This window comes from Lithobates pipiens, unplaced genomic scaffold, assembly GCF_037356315.1.
Source record: "Lithobates pipiens isolate NorthernLeopardFrog02 unplaced genomic scaffold, aLitPip1_a1.2 Scaffold_3, whole genome shotgun sequence".
In the NCBI taxonomy this organism is placed as follows: domain Eukaryota; kingdom Metazoa; phylum Chordata; class Amphibia; order Anura; family Ranidae; genus Lithobates; species Lithobates pipiens.
The window spans coordinates 143,954,947-143,969,010 of NW_027507790.1; the positions used below are offsets into that span (position 1 = coordinate 143,954,947).

A 14,064-nucleotide genomic window follows, 5' to 3' on the forward strand; every position below is an offset into this window, starting at 1 on the left:
CCAGAAGCTGTTGGAGGTTCCTTGAACTGTGGCTGATTGCACTCCCATTTGATGGTGCCTGAATAGTTCTGGGGCCAACAAAACTTGGCACAGCCAGCTGCATGGCAGCAATGGACTTTTTGACTGTCTGTAAAGGTGAGATTTTGACCACCAACGTGAGGGCTCTGCCCACTGGCCACTTAAGAGAGGGGACCGCTCTGCCCACCTAAGAGAGGGGACCGCTCTGCCCACCTAAGAGAGGGGACCGCTCTGCCCACCTAAGAGAGGGGACCGCTCTGCCCACCTAAGAGAGGGGACCGCTCTGCCCACCTAAGAGAGGGGACCGCTCTGCCCACCTAAGAGAGGGGACCGCTCTGCCCACCTAAGAGAGGGGACCGCTCTGCCCACCTAAGAGAGGGGACCGCTCTGCCCACCTAAGAGAGGGGACCGCTCTGCCCACCTAAGAGAGGGGACCGCTCTGCCCACTCTGTGGCTGATTGACCTCCCATTGGTGCCTGAATAGTTGGCACAGCCAGCTGCATGGCACCAATGGTGTTTCTGGCTGCCTGTAAAGGAGAGATTTTGACCACCAACGTGAGGGGGCCAATCTTCCCAATGGTCACCAGCATAAGACATTCTTCCAACTAAACCCCAACCTAATGGGCATTTTCCCACTGACACCCAATAAATTAATTTGGGGTTCCCCAAAACCTAAAAAAAAAACAAAAAAAAAAACAAAACACAAATTTAAAGGATTCCTCCATTGTAAAAAGTTTGAGAAAGGCTGGTCTAAACAAAACATTTATACACACAAAAAAAAAAAAAAAAAAAAAAAAATTACACACATTATATATATATATATATATATATATATATATATATATATATATATATATATATATATATATATATATATATATACACACACACACATACACACACACTTTGCAATGCCAACAAGGAATAGGAGTTATGCTAAAGGAGTCGTGATGGTGGCTGCTCAGATAAGAGAGCTTTCATAATAACAATGCATCTCTTCATGATGGTGCTCATTCACCGCGCCTGCAGAGAATGCAGGTTACAATACACAAGTAGCGTGAATAAGAACTATATCAATATTGTAGCATTCATTTATCTGCACGTGAAATAAAAACATTGGCATGCTTCTTTGATAAAGCCATACATGAGTAGAACTCCACAACGGGATGTCACTTTATCGGATTTAAATCTGTAAATACGACATCTGACTGGTTGATATTGGTTACCCAACTTTCCAAATGAGTTTCTGAGCCATCAAGAATCCTCCGGAGTATAGTCATGAAAAAGCATCATAGAGGAAAGGCAGAGCCTTGGCACCTCGGGGAAATGACTGAGCACATCCCATTAGAGAGCATCCACCAGCTGCGCCAGCCGACGTCCACACCTCTCCTAACATACAAAGGATATACAGGTGCTCAGCACAGCCATTGCTGGTGTCTTTATGTACAAAGCCCTCCACATCCAAAGAGTGATCACTCTACATCCAACCACAAAAAGGACCTTGACAGCCAGCAAAGGCACTGGAGGAACATCAGTCCAAACATCTTCTCTACACAAGGATTATGAAACTTTCATTAACGATGTATTGGAATTATCTCTATGTGTATGTATAATGTTAGGCTCCATATCAGAAAACGGGGCCCTATCTCCACTGGCGTTAGCATATTCAACACTCACAATAGCACTTTATGATTTATTTTTTAAGCATTTGCAGGCGTGTGGCCACCCTTGGATTTTGAAACTTGTAAGGTTGCCGCTCCTGAACCTCATTCACCCCCCTGTGCGTTTTTCTCACACTTCCCTACGCATGACAACACTTGAGAATCCAATTGTGGTAGAGTATTTTACTAGTAAATCCAACAGAATGGCTTTGTGATCAGCCATTCATTACATCGATGGTGTACTATTGTAGATGTCCAAAATCCCCGCACTCAGTCACTTGAAGCACAAAACAATGCATGAGATTTGTTTAGAGCTGTGTTGGGTGTTTTTGGCCCCACAGACTTTAATTGAAGCGTCGATAAACATGGAACAGAATTAACAACTGTACTACTCTTCTCCCCCAATACAAACATGCCCTAAGCTTGCTTACACGTGCAACCATACTTGCAAAATACTTTAAAAAGTGCTTACATGTAATGCCCCCCAGATCTCCTGAAGACCGCTCACCTCTGGAAATGGGGATTAAAATGCTGCTTTGTTGGTTTTTTGTGATGCCGCTTCTCTGGGTACCGGGCCTATCAACTGCCCTGCCACGGTTGTACTAGGCAGTTCTAGGACATTTCTGTGATGGCAAAACCGCCAGAGGAGACAAACTCATAGGTCTAAGCTCATCATACCGCAAAATGATTTGACTTCTAAAAAGTATTAAATACAGATTGTGTATAATAATACTCTAATACGCAGGCCGCCTTGTAAAGGGTCTCATGTAAGCGTTCTCTGTAAAGTTGCATTAGGTGAAATTCCTCCTCAGTCCCTTCGTCTGCACAGCCCAGCATACTGTTCACAGCTGTGGAAGATGCTGGCGTTTTATCAATAAATAATTAGGATAAAAGGGGAAAATGTCAATAAAAGCCTGGAATAAGTGCTAGCATATGGACTCCTGGGTCCGGCATGTAACCGCTACTAAGCCCACAAAGGGGTGCGGGGGTACCGTCACCATACTGCTGCCAGGTCCTCAGCTCCAAGGGGTACAGACGAGGCTCTCATGTCACCCGGGACAGAAAGTCCACAACCATTGTCCCCATACTGCAGTCCTCAGACCGTCACACAATCCAGACTTGGCAGGAAATACAAATCTCTTACTCTCAGTTACTCTCAGCTAATCCCATCTACTACAACACACAAGTATGGGATAAAACTAAACTAAAATCAGAGACAACCCCCTCCCACACTAAAACCACGATGATCACCCCCCAACACTAAAACCAGAGACAACCCCCCCCCCCCCCCCCCCAACAACACTAAAACCATGATGTACGGAGGGGTGATGATCGCCCCCCCCCCGTGTGTACAGAGGGGTGATGATCGCCCCCCCCCCGTGTGTACAGAGGGGTGATGATCGCCCCCCCCCCCGTGTGTACAGAGGGGTGATGATCGCCCCCCCCCCGTGTGTACAGAGGGGTGATGATCGCCCCCCCCCGTGTGTACAGAGGGGTGATGATCGCCCCCCCCCCGTGTGTACAGAGGGGTGATGATCGCCCCCCCCCCCCGTGTGTACAGAGGGGTGATGATCGCCCCCCCCGTGTGTACAGAGGGGTGATGATCGCCCCCCCCCCGTGTGTACAGAGGGGTGATGATCGCCCCCCCCCCGTGTGTACAGAGGGGTGATGATCGCCCCCCCCCCGTGTGTACAGAGGGGTGATGATCGCCCCCCCCCCTGTGTGTACAGAGGGGTGATGATCGCCCCCCCCCCTGTGTGTACAGAGGGGTGATGATCGCCCCCCCCCTGTGTGTACAGAGGGGTGATGATCGCCCCCCCCCTGTGTGTACAGAGGGGTGATGATCGCCCCCCCCCCTGTGTGTACAGAGGGGTGATGATCGCCCCCCCCCCTGTGTGTACAGAGGGGTGATGATCGCCCCCCCCCCTGTGTGTACAGAGGGGTGATGATCGCCCCCCCCCCTGTGTGTACAGAGGGGTGATGATCGCCCCCCCCCCTGTGTGTACAGAGGGGTGATGATCGCCCCCCCCCCTGTGTGTACAGAGGGGTGATGATCGCCCCCCCCCCTGTGTGTACAGAGGGGTGATGATCGCCCCCCCCCCCCCCCGTGTGTACAGAGGGGTGATGATCGCCCCCCCCCCGTGTGTACAGAGGGGTGATGATCGCCCCCCCCCCGTGTGTACAGAGGGGTGATGATCGCCCCCCCCCCCGTGTGTACAGAGGGGTGATGATCGCCCCCCCCCGTGTGTACAGAGGGGTGATGATCGCCCCCCCCCCCGTGTGTACAGAGGGGTGATGATCGCCCCCCCCCCCGTGTGTACAGAGGGGTGATGATCGCCCCCCCCCCCCCGTGTGTACAGAGGGGTGATGATCGCCCCCCCCCCCAATGTGTACGGAGGGGCGATGATCGCCCCCCCCCCCCCCGTGTGTACGGAGGGGCGATGATCGCCCCCCCCCGTGTGTACGGAGGGGTGATGATCGCCCCCCCGCGTGTACGGAGGAGTGATGATCGCCCCCCCGCGTGTACGGAGGAGTGATGATCGCCCCCCCGCGTGTACGGAGGAGTGATGATCGCCCCCCGCGTGTACGGAGGAGTGATGATCGCCCCCCCGCGTGTACGGAGGAGTGATGATCGCCCCCCCGCGTGTACGGAGGAGTGATGATCGCCCCCCCGCGTGTACGGAGGAGTGATGATCGCCCCCCCCGCGTGTACGGAGGAGTGATGATCGCCCCCCCGCGTGTACGGAGGAGTGATGATCGCCCCCCCGCGTGTACGGAGGAGTGATGATCGCCCCCCCGCGTACGGAGGAGTGATGATCGCCCCGCGTACGGAGGAGTGATGATCGCCCCGCGTACGGAGGAGTGATGATCGCCCCGCGTACGGAGGAGTGATGATCGCCCCGCGTACGGAGGAGTGATGATCGCCCCGCGTACGGAGGAGTGATGATCGCCCCGCGTACGGAGGAGTGATGATCGCCCCGCGTACGGAGGAGTGAAGATCGCCCCGCGTACGGAGGAGTGATGATCGCCCCGCGTACGGAGGAGATGATCGGGAGTGATCGGTCGGGGACAGACAGACACAGACACACACACACACACACACACACACACACACACGGGCCGGTCTCACCTGTGTGCCCCCAGAGGGCCAGTATCAGTAGCGGGAGGAGGTGGAGGGGTCCCGGCGTACCGCGGCGATCAGCCCCGGGGTAGGAGAGTGCGGCCCTTCTCCCCATACCCGTCCATTCAGGTCGCGATGCCGGGCGGTGGGGCTGCGGAGCGGGAGCAGGCTGGCACGGCACGGCTCGCTTCCTTCTCTTCCTGGCGGAGAAAGTTTTCAGGAGGCGGAGAGTCCGGGGCGGAGATCGGGGGAAGAGAGAACACAGAGACGGTTAGACGGAGCACACATCCCGGACACAGCTCACATCACACTGTGTGTGCCGGAGGGGGACCGGGAGAGGAGGAGGGGCGGGACAGAAGGGGAAGGGGCTGCCGCTCATTGGGCGGATCCCGGAGACCCGCACCGCTCCCTCCACCCCACTGACAGGCAGCGCCGTCCAGGCCCCGCCCTCTATCCCGCCCCCCTCTCCCTTTCCTGTGACTGGCCGTGTGGGGTCCCGGGCTGGGCGCTCAGTGGACTGTATCTATGGAGGAGTAGACGGCCCGGACATCTCTTCCTCCCGGGATTTCTTTTACATTGCACGCTTCCAAATTACAAGGCGAACTTTAGCAGCCGTACCCCGTGATTGGCGAAAATAGACAGAATGGGCGTGGTTGATGATGTTTAGGAAACGCCCACTCCCCCATCTAACATTCCTGGGCCCCTTGTCACTAATACACAGAAGAGGGAACAGAGGGCGGGGACTTCTCTCTGATTGGATACAAGTTGTCCCGGCTGTCAGAATGTGTACCGCACTATACAATCTGATTGGTCGATCTCCATCCTCTGTGGAGGGGCTTGCCTGATTGGATGCTATTTGAATGGACAATTGTATCGTTTTGGCTATACAACCCTGAATATATCGTATATATTCTTATATATAATATAATATATATCTAAGGCTAAGTTCACCCTTGTGCAGGTCAGGAATACTCACTAAATGCTGCAAAGCGCACTGTTTTTAGCAGACACAAAGTGGTGCCAACAATTCCTAATGGCACCCGCATGCATTGGCAAACGCAGCGTATTTTTGTGCAGCCAAATCACACGTTGCTGTGGCAGAGGAGCGTGATTTTTTAAAAAGATTCAGGGACTTCTTTCTAAGCGTTTCTGGGGTCAAATGAACAGGCCGCTGTACACGCGACGTGCACACAAACGTGCCGCACATATATGAACGTAGGCCTAGGGCTCGTTTGTATGGGCATCAGCCCTTGCACCCCTCTGAAAAGTGATCTGCAGTGGATTTGCATTTGGCAATATGTTGCCTCCTCACCACCTGTTTTAACCCTATAAATGCAGCACCACTGCACTACAGCCATATGCGTTGGATCTGGTTGCAATGCTCCCCCATACACTTAATGGGTCGTGTTCGATGGCGGTGCCTCCCATCAAATGCACCATGCAGTTTCATTTCTGCATTGGCTACAGCCCTGAGCCGCTGCATGTCCTTCTGTAGGTGGTGGGTGTAAAACTGAGCTTCCATTTCTTGATTTTAACACCCCCTAGTGGCCCATGTGAACAAGCCCTAAAGGAGATTGTACAATCAGATTGTAGAGTGTATGTCCAGCTAGTGATAGAGCTAGCAGATCTCCCAACTGTCCCTGATGTGGAACAAAGTCCCTCTTTCCTCCTTTTGTCCCTTGTTTTGATTTGATCTATATCGTTGTATGAAAATGCACTATTTATCTTTCATTGTTTCCCAGTGCTAAACCTTTTATCCAATTTCTAAATTGCTGCATTTGTAAATTTCAAAAAATCTATTTAAAGGAATAGTAGTGGTAAAAAAAAGAAAAAAGAAAATAACATTTGTCAGTTGAACTAATCATTTTTTTAATAGAATTCTCCTTTAAGGGGGCGTGGCAGGGGGCGTGTCCTATGTGGATATATTTTTGCTAATAGGTGACCCCTTCCCCATCTTAAAAAGTTGGAAGGTGTGCTGACATGCTGTGATGCTGGTGCACCCAAAATCATTGCAGTTATTTATTTTTATTTTTTTACCCAATTTAGCATTCAGGTGGTGAAATACTCATTAGGGTAGATTTACTAAAGGCACATAGACTGAGCACTTTGTACAGTTGCTCCAGAGCTTACTAAATGAGGGGAAGTTCTGCTGACTTCCATCATCCAATCATATGCAAGGAGGAGAAATGCTGTTTTTTTTCCTCGGGTATTCTTTGCAAAGTAAAGCTTCAAGAGGAAGTAAACCCTGATGAGTTTACTTCCTCTTTCATTCCCTGCAAAGGTAAAGCTTAATGGACTACTATGCATCGCATAGTAGCTCATTATGTGTCACTTACCTGACACAGGAGCCAGCGAAGTCACCGCTGTCCCCTGTAGTCTGGCGCATCCATCTTCTCGTGGGTCTCACTGCTCTGCCGCTGTCATTCGGCGAAGCCACGATGACGTCACTCCCGCGCATGCGCTCGGGAGCCGCCACGCGCGGCATATCGCCGTTGACGGGTGCCACGTTCAGTGCGCCTGCGCGCCGCTGTCTACGGCGCATGCGCCGTAGACAGCGGTGCCTGTCTTTCGGCAAATATCTCCTAAACCGTGTAGGTTTAGGAGATATTTCTTGGACCTACAGGTAAGCCTTAATCTAGGCTTATCTGTAGGTCAAAGTGTGTTGTAAGGGTTTACAACCACTTTCACCTCATTTACTAAGCTCTGGAGCAAATGCATTTTTAAAGTGCACAAGTCGGTTTGCCTTTAGTAACTCTACCCATTGTTTTTGCTATAGACAAAAGGGACACTTCACTTTCTACATACAGCAAAAAGACCCTGTTACTAAATAGCAGGTACAAGCACAGACAAATCAAGTATTGTAGATTCTTACTAGCAGTTTTTCTGCTCCATAGATTACCTTTCACGTGTAATGTTCCATTGCTAGAGAATTCAGGAAGGGTCAATTCCTGGAACAGCCCATGCCCTCCTTACAAGCCCCTTTTCTTGGAGTGTTCCGTTACTGTCTGTGCTGGCCCAGCTCCTCCTTCCATTCTTCACCTCCCTATAATATCTGTTATGTAGCTGCCAGGAGAGGGACATAGGGGAAAACTATACAGTGTCACTTAAGGGACAACTCTGAGTCTGTTAGGGCTGCTTTCATCACATCCAAGACTGTCCAGATAAATAACACATATAAAATACACACACTGTATAATCATATGGGGAGAGATTGAATGCAATAAATGGTCTGGTTTTGGTGGTCCTTACTGGCATAGGAGCAACCTCTTGATGTAAGCACCACCATGTCCTGCGTGCTGTGAACCCAAGCTGGCCGCAAAGGCGAACGATAGACTGTCAGTGGTGCAGCGGGCGAGAAGAGAGATGGCATCATCTCTCACCGCCCGCCCTGTATCACCACTGTTCCACCCTCACTCTAAGATAGGACAGAACCCACCCTGCCTCTGTGCTCAATGGACCAATGCTCATGTCTGTGCTGCCACCAATGCAGTGACAGGCTGGCGACGTGGCAAAGTGGCAAGCTGCATCTGGTGGCAGGCAACGGTGGCAAGTGACATGCCAGGGGCTCCCACTGATTCAGCCTTATGGTGAGTTGAACTATTTCATTTCATATTACAATGTAATGATAGAAATAATGAACTTCAATCATCCTGACACCATATCAACCATGGTGTTGTGATGATTGAGGCGCTAAGACCAGCCATTGCCCCGACAAATCACCTGCGAAAAATTGGACTGTACTGACCTGAAGATGGATGTATAACCTGATTCCGTTTTCCTGCATTTTTTTTAAATCAGTTTTTGTGACGGAACTAATGATGTTTGAACAAAGGACCCTTCTGCCTTCCCCCCTCTAAAAATGCTAGTTGACTGGCCATTAAAGCTGCACTCCAGGAAAAATAAAACTTGCAGCGGAGCTGCCTGTAAAGTAAAACCTTGGTTTGAGAGTGTTTTGCAAGACAAGCAAATTTTTTAACTAAATTTTGACTTGATATACAAGCGATGTCTTGATATACAAATAGTGTCATGTCACAGCTGAGTATAAAAGAGAAGAGGGGCGCCTCTAAGTGTAGCAATATGGATACATTTAATGAAGGTACAACATTTAGCAACTCACATGGTTGATGATTAAAACAGGCACATCTAAGTATGCAGGCATCTGGGGTAAAGCTGTCCACATAGACCATCCTCCTCACCGCCATCAACGTCATTCCTTCCACGCTGCGCTCCATGAGCGATTTAAGCCTCGCTTTCAGGGTAGACTTCCCGAACACAATTGCAGACTGACAGCAGTGAGAGCCAGCGGTATGGAGGACAGTCCATGTGGACAGCTTTTCCCCGGATGCCTGCATACTTAGATGTGCCCCTTTTAACCATGTGAGTTGCTAAATGTTGTACCTTCATTAAATGTAACCATATTGCTGCACTTAGAGGCGCCTCTCTTCTCTTTTATACTCTGTAGCTCCTGATGGATTTTGCTTCTAATCCCCTCCTAGAGGCTTCCATTTGTGGATGGACATTTTATGGTTACACAACCTATTACATTGCTATAATCTTTTTATAGGGACTATAAACTGAAGGACTTATGAATAAATGGTTGTGGAACAAATCACCTGCGTTTCCATTATTTCTTATGGGGATATTTGCTTTGATATACAAGTCCTTTGGATTACAAGCATGTCTCCAAAATGAATTATGCTCACAATCCAAGGTTTTACTGTACATTACAAGATTAGGCAACCTATACATAATGCCCTGTACACACGGGCAAAAATTCAGACGGAAAAGGTCAGATCAGATTATATTGTCGGAAAATCCGATCGTGTGTGGGCTCTATCGGACTTTTTCCGTCGGAAATTCCGACTGAAAAAATTTGTGAGCAGGATCTCAAATTTTTCGTCAAAAAAATCCGATCTGACTTTTTCCGATCATTTGTAGAGAATTCCGTTTGGACAAAATGCCACGCATGCTCAGATCAAATTACGAGAATAAGATTGTGTAGTAGTGTATGGCCAGCTTTAGGATGATGTCAGATGAGCGATAATGCCGCTAGCGTAGGGTTGCCACCTCATCCCTATAAAACCGAAACACATATTAATTACCCAGTTTCTGTGGCTGATTAAGGTGGTAATTGAACTGACAGAATACATTGACCAGGAAAAGTTTTCCAGCTCGTCTCTTCGAAAGAAGCCAATCAAAACAAGGACAGCGACACTTCTTGCCGGTCCTTGCTGAACCAGCCGAAGTCGGATCAGTGTATGGCGGGGCGGACTGACCCTTCGGGCACTCGGGCACTGCCCGAAGGCCCCATGCCACTAAGGGGCCCCATCAGGGTTGCCAGCCTCAATAATACTAGGGACAGTATGTAAAAATCTGTGTTTTTTTAAAAATCCCAAGATTATAGCTGCCCCGCTTCTCCAGTACCTTTTCAGTGTGTGTATGTGTATTCTGTGTGTGTATATGGTGTGTGTATATTGTGTGTGTGTGTGTATACTGTGTGGCCCCATAATCTATTGCCTGGGGATCCCATGTTCTCCTATTGCCCAGGGGCCCCATAATCATCTCCTATTGCCCGGGGGCCCCATGAGTTGTCAGTCCGCCCCTGGTGTATGGGCAGCTTTGAGAAAGGCCGAAGACAAATGATGTCTGTAAGATGCAGCAGTGGAGTGTGAATTCCAGTATTTATGGGTGGTCTTCCAGCTAATTCTGCTCTGACAAATTTCTGGCATGCTCCGGCTATCTTAAAGCAATGTTTCTCCATTCTATGCCGCATCCAAGAGGAGGCCACTAGCAATCCATGTGAACTCAACTATGTACTTGTTTTCTTTTCTGGCTCAGCCTCTTATAATAGTGGCCATTCAAAGCGGCTCCAGGAATGTGTTGTTGACAACTGCCACCTCCATTCCATCCTTTTCCTTTAATATGCTGAAGTACAGACTAATATTCTTCTGCCAAATGCATGTTTGCAAACCAGGGACAATATTTTCTTTTTTAATGAAAAAAAAATGACATATTTATTTGTGTTGACATGTCACCTGTGCTTTGCTTCCAGAGGGAAAACGGCTAGTATATTGGATAAGAATGACTTTATATTCACTTGTTTTGAGGGCCGGTTCACATCACACTCTAATGCCCTGTATAAACGGTCGGACATTCCGACCACAAAATCCACTGGATTTTTTGCGATGGATTTTGTTCGAAACCTGTTACAAATCCAATGGATTTTGTTCGGAACGAGGTGACGTTCGTTGCGTACGACGGGACTGGTCTCATAATTTAATCTGAGCATGCGTGGCACTTTGTTCGTCGGAATTCTTTACAAACGATCGGAAAAAGTCCCAGACGATCAGATTTTCCGACAATATAATCCGATCGGACCTTTTATGGCAGAATTTCCGACCGTGTGTACAGGGCATAAGGCTACGTTCACACCTCCGACAGATGCGGCTCCCAGTAGGGGTCCAGTGCGTCCCTGTTCTACATTTCTTGGATGAATCAGGGCTGAATTTTTGCCTGAATTCGGCCCTAAAATGGAGCCAAAGACGCACTGCCCCACCAGGAAGTTGAGAGATAATTGTCCTTCCGGGGTTTTTCTTGGTGGGTTTTCCTGGGGTCTAACCCCCCCCCCCCCGTCCTGTGTCCTATAAAAGGGATGGAGGCCTGGACCTTCGAGGGATCCTAGGACTCCTGGGATCAGTGGCAGTGCTGGGTGGGGGGAGGGTATGATCAATGGCAATGCTGATTTTTTTTTACCGACTCCCAATATAAAGAGGAGTTTCAACACTGGCCACCAATGTAATAGGGGTTTACATTGACCACTAATGTAATTGGGGTTTACACTGACCACTAATGCAATAGAAGCATTCACATTAACCACCAATGTAAGGAGGGATTTACATTGACCACTAAATGTAAGGGGGACATTCACACTGGCCACTAGTGTGAATGAAAGGATTCTACACCAAGCACCAATGTAATGAGAAGATTTACACTGACCACCAATGTAACTGAGACATTTAGCCTGCATTCACATTTGTGTTTGTTGGGGACACATGCAAAATCGCTTTCCTGACACCACAGAAATGTGCTGCCCTTTAGCAGATACACAGCAGTGCCATTCATTGTTAATGACACCCTCACGAATCTGCTGACGTGTGCCTTGGCACCATATGATTTTGAAAAAGAGTTTGGGACTTTCTTCCGCATTTCTAACGCACAGAGTAGCCTATTGAAACGAATGGGCTGCCCTACATGTGACCTACATCTTTGTCCACCCTGTCAGTACACCTTTGCATCCTAAAACCCCTGCTAAGTTCTGCACCCCCCCCCCCATCCTCTCCACTCTAATCCCCCTCCCCTTTAACTCTACCTGCCTCCTCTGCTCATCTTTGCACCCACCTTCCTTACTCCCATACATCCCCTTCTTACTCACCTGTGCACCTCAAACTGTAATTCCTTCTCTGCCTATCTCTGCACACCCCATACTACCCCCAAACACACACACACCTATACACACAAATTTGCTTACCTTTGCAATACAGGCTGTTGTTAGGCTTAATGACCACAGTTGTAGGCAGGACTTTCAAGCATGCCCCTTTATCTCCCCAGTGGGCAGCATTCAGTATAGGTCAGGGATATGCAATTAGCGGAACCTCCAGCTGTTGCAAAACTACAAGTTCCATCATGTCTCTGCCTCTGGGTGTCATGCTTGTGGCTGTCAGAGTCTTGCTATGTCTCATGGGACTTGTAGTTCTGCAACAGCTGGAGGTCCACTAATTGCATATCCCTGGTATAGGTGATGGTGGATATGACCTTGGGGGCATGATATATATAATGAATGATGCCGGTCTGCTGCTATTTACATATGAATGTTGTCAGTATTTACATATCAATGCTGGTATTTACATGTAAACAGAGGGTCTGCAGGTGGTGTCATCTGTACACAACTATAGGGTAGAGCTGGGCAGCATTAGTAACAGAACTTCGCACTGAAATATCAGGACACAGCACAGGACTAAGGGACTAGGGAATTTAAACTAGGATAGTTGGCAAGTATGAGGCAGCTGCTTTGGACTCCAACAACAATGACAACAACAATGACAGGGCCCAAGGCAGCTGCCCCTTTTGCCCTGCCTTAAAGACGGCCCTGTGTGGGTGCACGCTAATGCAGGAGCCATCAGCGTTTACCTGAGCATGATGGGAGGGGGGTACTTATGCGCAAACCAAGGGATAAGAAACCAAACCTACCTGAGCATGACATGTACAACCGTTCACTTGTGCTGGAGGTTGTACATGGCAGGGGTAGCTTCCCAGGCAGGGATTTTGCATATTCGCACACAGGAATAGCTAAGCGTCTGAGGTCTAAATGCCCCGTGCACCATCAAGAGCTTCTAAAAAATACAACAGGGATGTATCTTGCCATGTGTAAACAAAAACATCTTCCATGTGTTGGACTTGGTATATCGGTTTTATGCTTTCATACAATATTTATAGATGGAGATTTTAATAATGTGAACAAAGCACAACATGCTTTTCATGATTCCAAAGCCCTTTGCTTCTCTGCAACAATGAATTGCTCTCAGGCACAGTTGCAGAATTACATACTGTGAAGGAGCTGTCAATCATGTCTACCTCTTTTATGTTTTATGGTGAGGAGAGCACAATGGTGATGTATCTCTGCTAGAGGGGAAGGTCTTTTTCTTCGGCTGCTCTCCTCCACCTGTGTTTTGAAAGCTTTGGTACCATTAGACGTATGAGGGCTTTTTTTAAGTTGCTGCAATTTAAAGAACGGTTGTTGGCTGACAACATCTTTGAGCTTTATTTTATGTATGATTTATGTTACTTGTTTTATATGAAATGGATTAAGCACTTTTGTACCACATTTGACTTGCCTGATGTTTGATAAAAGATCTGCCCGTTCTCTATGATTTCCGATTTATTTATCCACCTTGACTTTTTCTCCATTCTCAATTTTATTTACCAGCACCTCACATAAACTCATTTAGACACCAGTGAATTAAATCGGTATTAAACTCCAACCAAAAATGTAATAATTTGCAGATACCCAATCATTAGATGGGGTGGTTGCATTTGTTTTAGCCTCTTTTTCACCTGGTGATCTGGCCAGTAACACACCTCCTGTCTTAGGGTGCCCCCACTCTGGATGAAGGAAAATAGGGGGCACCTTTGGACATTGTCATTGCTAGTCTGGGGGGAGAGGAGTGTTAGATATTCTAGCAGATTTAAATACAATAACAAATTTAA

At 48.4% G+C, this 14,064-nt stretch overlaps 1 protein-coding gene across 5 annotated transcripts in view; it reads right to left on the bottom strand.

The window, feature by feature from the left end:
- RGMB (repulsive guidance molecule BMP co-receptor b) overlaps positions 1-14,064 on the bottom strand; it is a 107,219-nt gene that overhangs the window by 64,510 nt on the left and 28,645 nt on the right. For 2 of the 5 annotated variants that reach the window (XM_077462341.1, XM_077462340.1), the window contains one exon: positions 4,810-5,000. The exons of 2 other annotated variants lie outside the window; for them this stretch is intronic. In XM_077462341.1, coding sequence (XP_077318467.1) covers positions 4,810-5,000 — 191 coding nt within the window. Of the gene's footprint in view, positions 1-4,809; positions 5,163-14,064 lie in introns of those variants that run through there. One more of the 5 variants, XM_077462342.1, reaches the window with a different exon arrangement.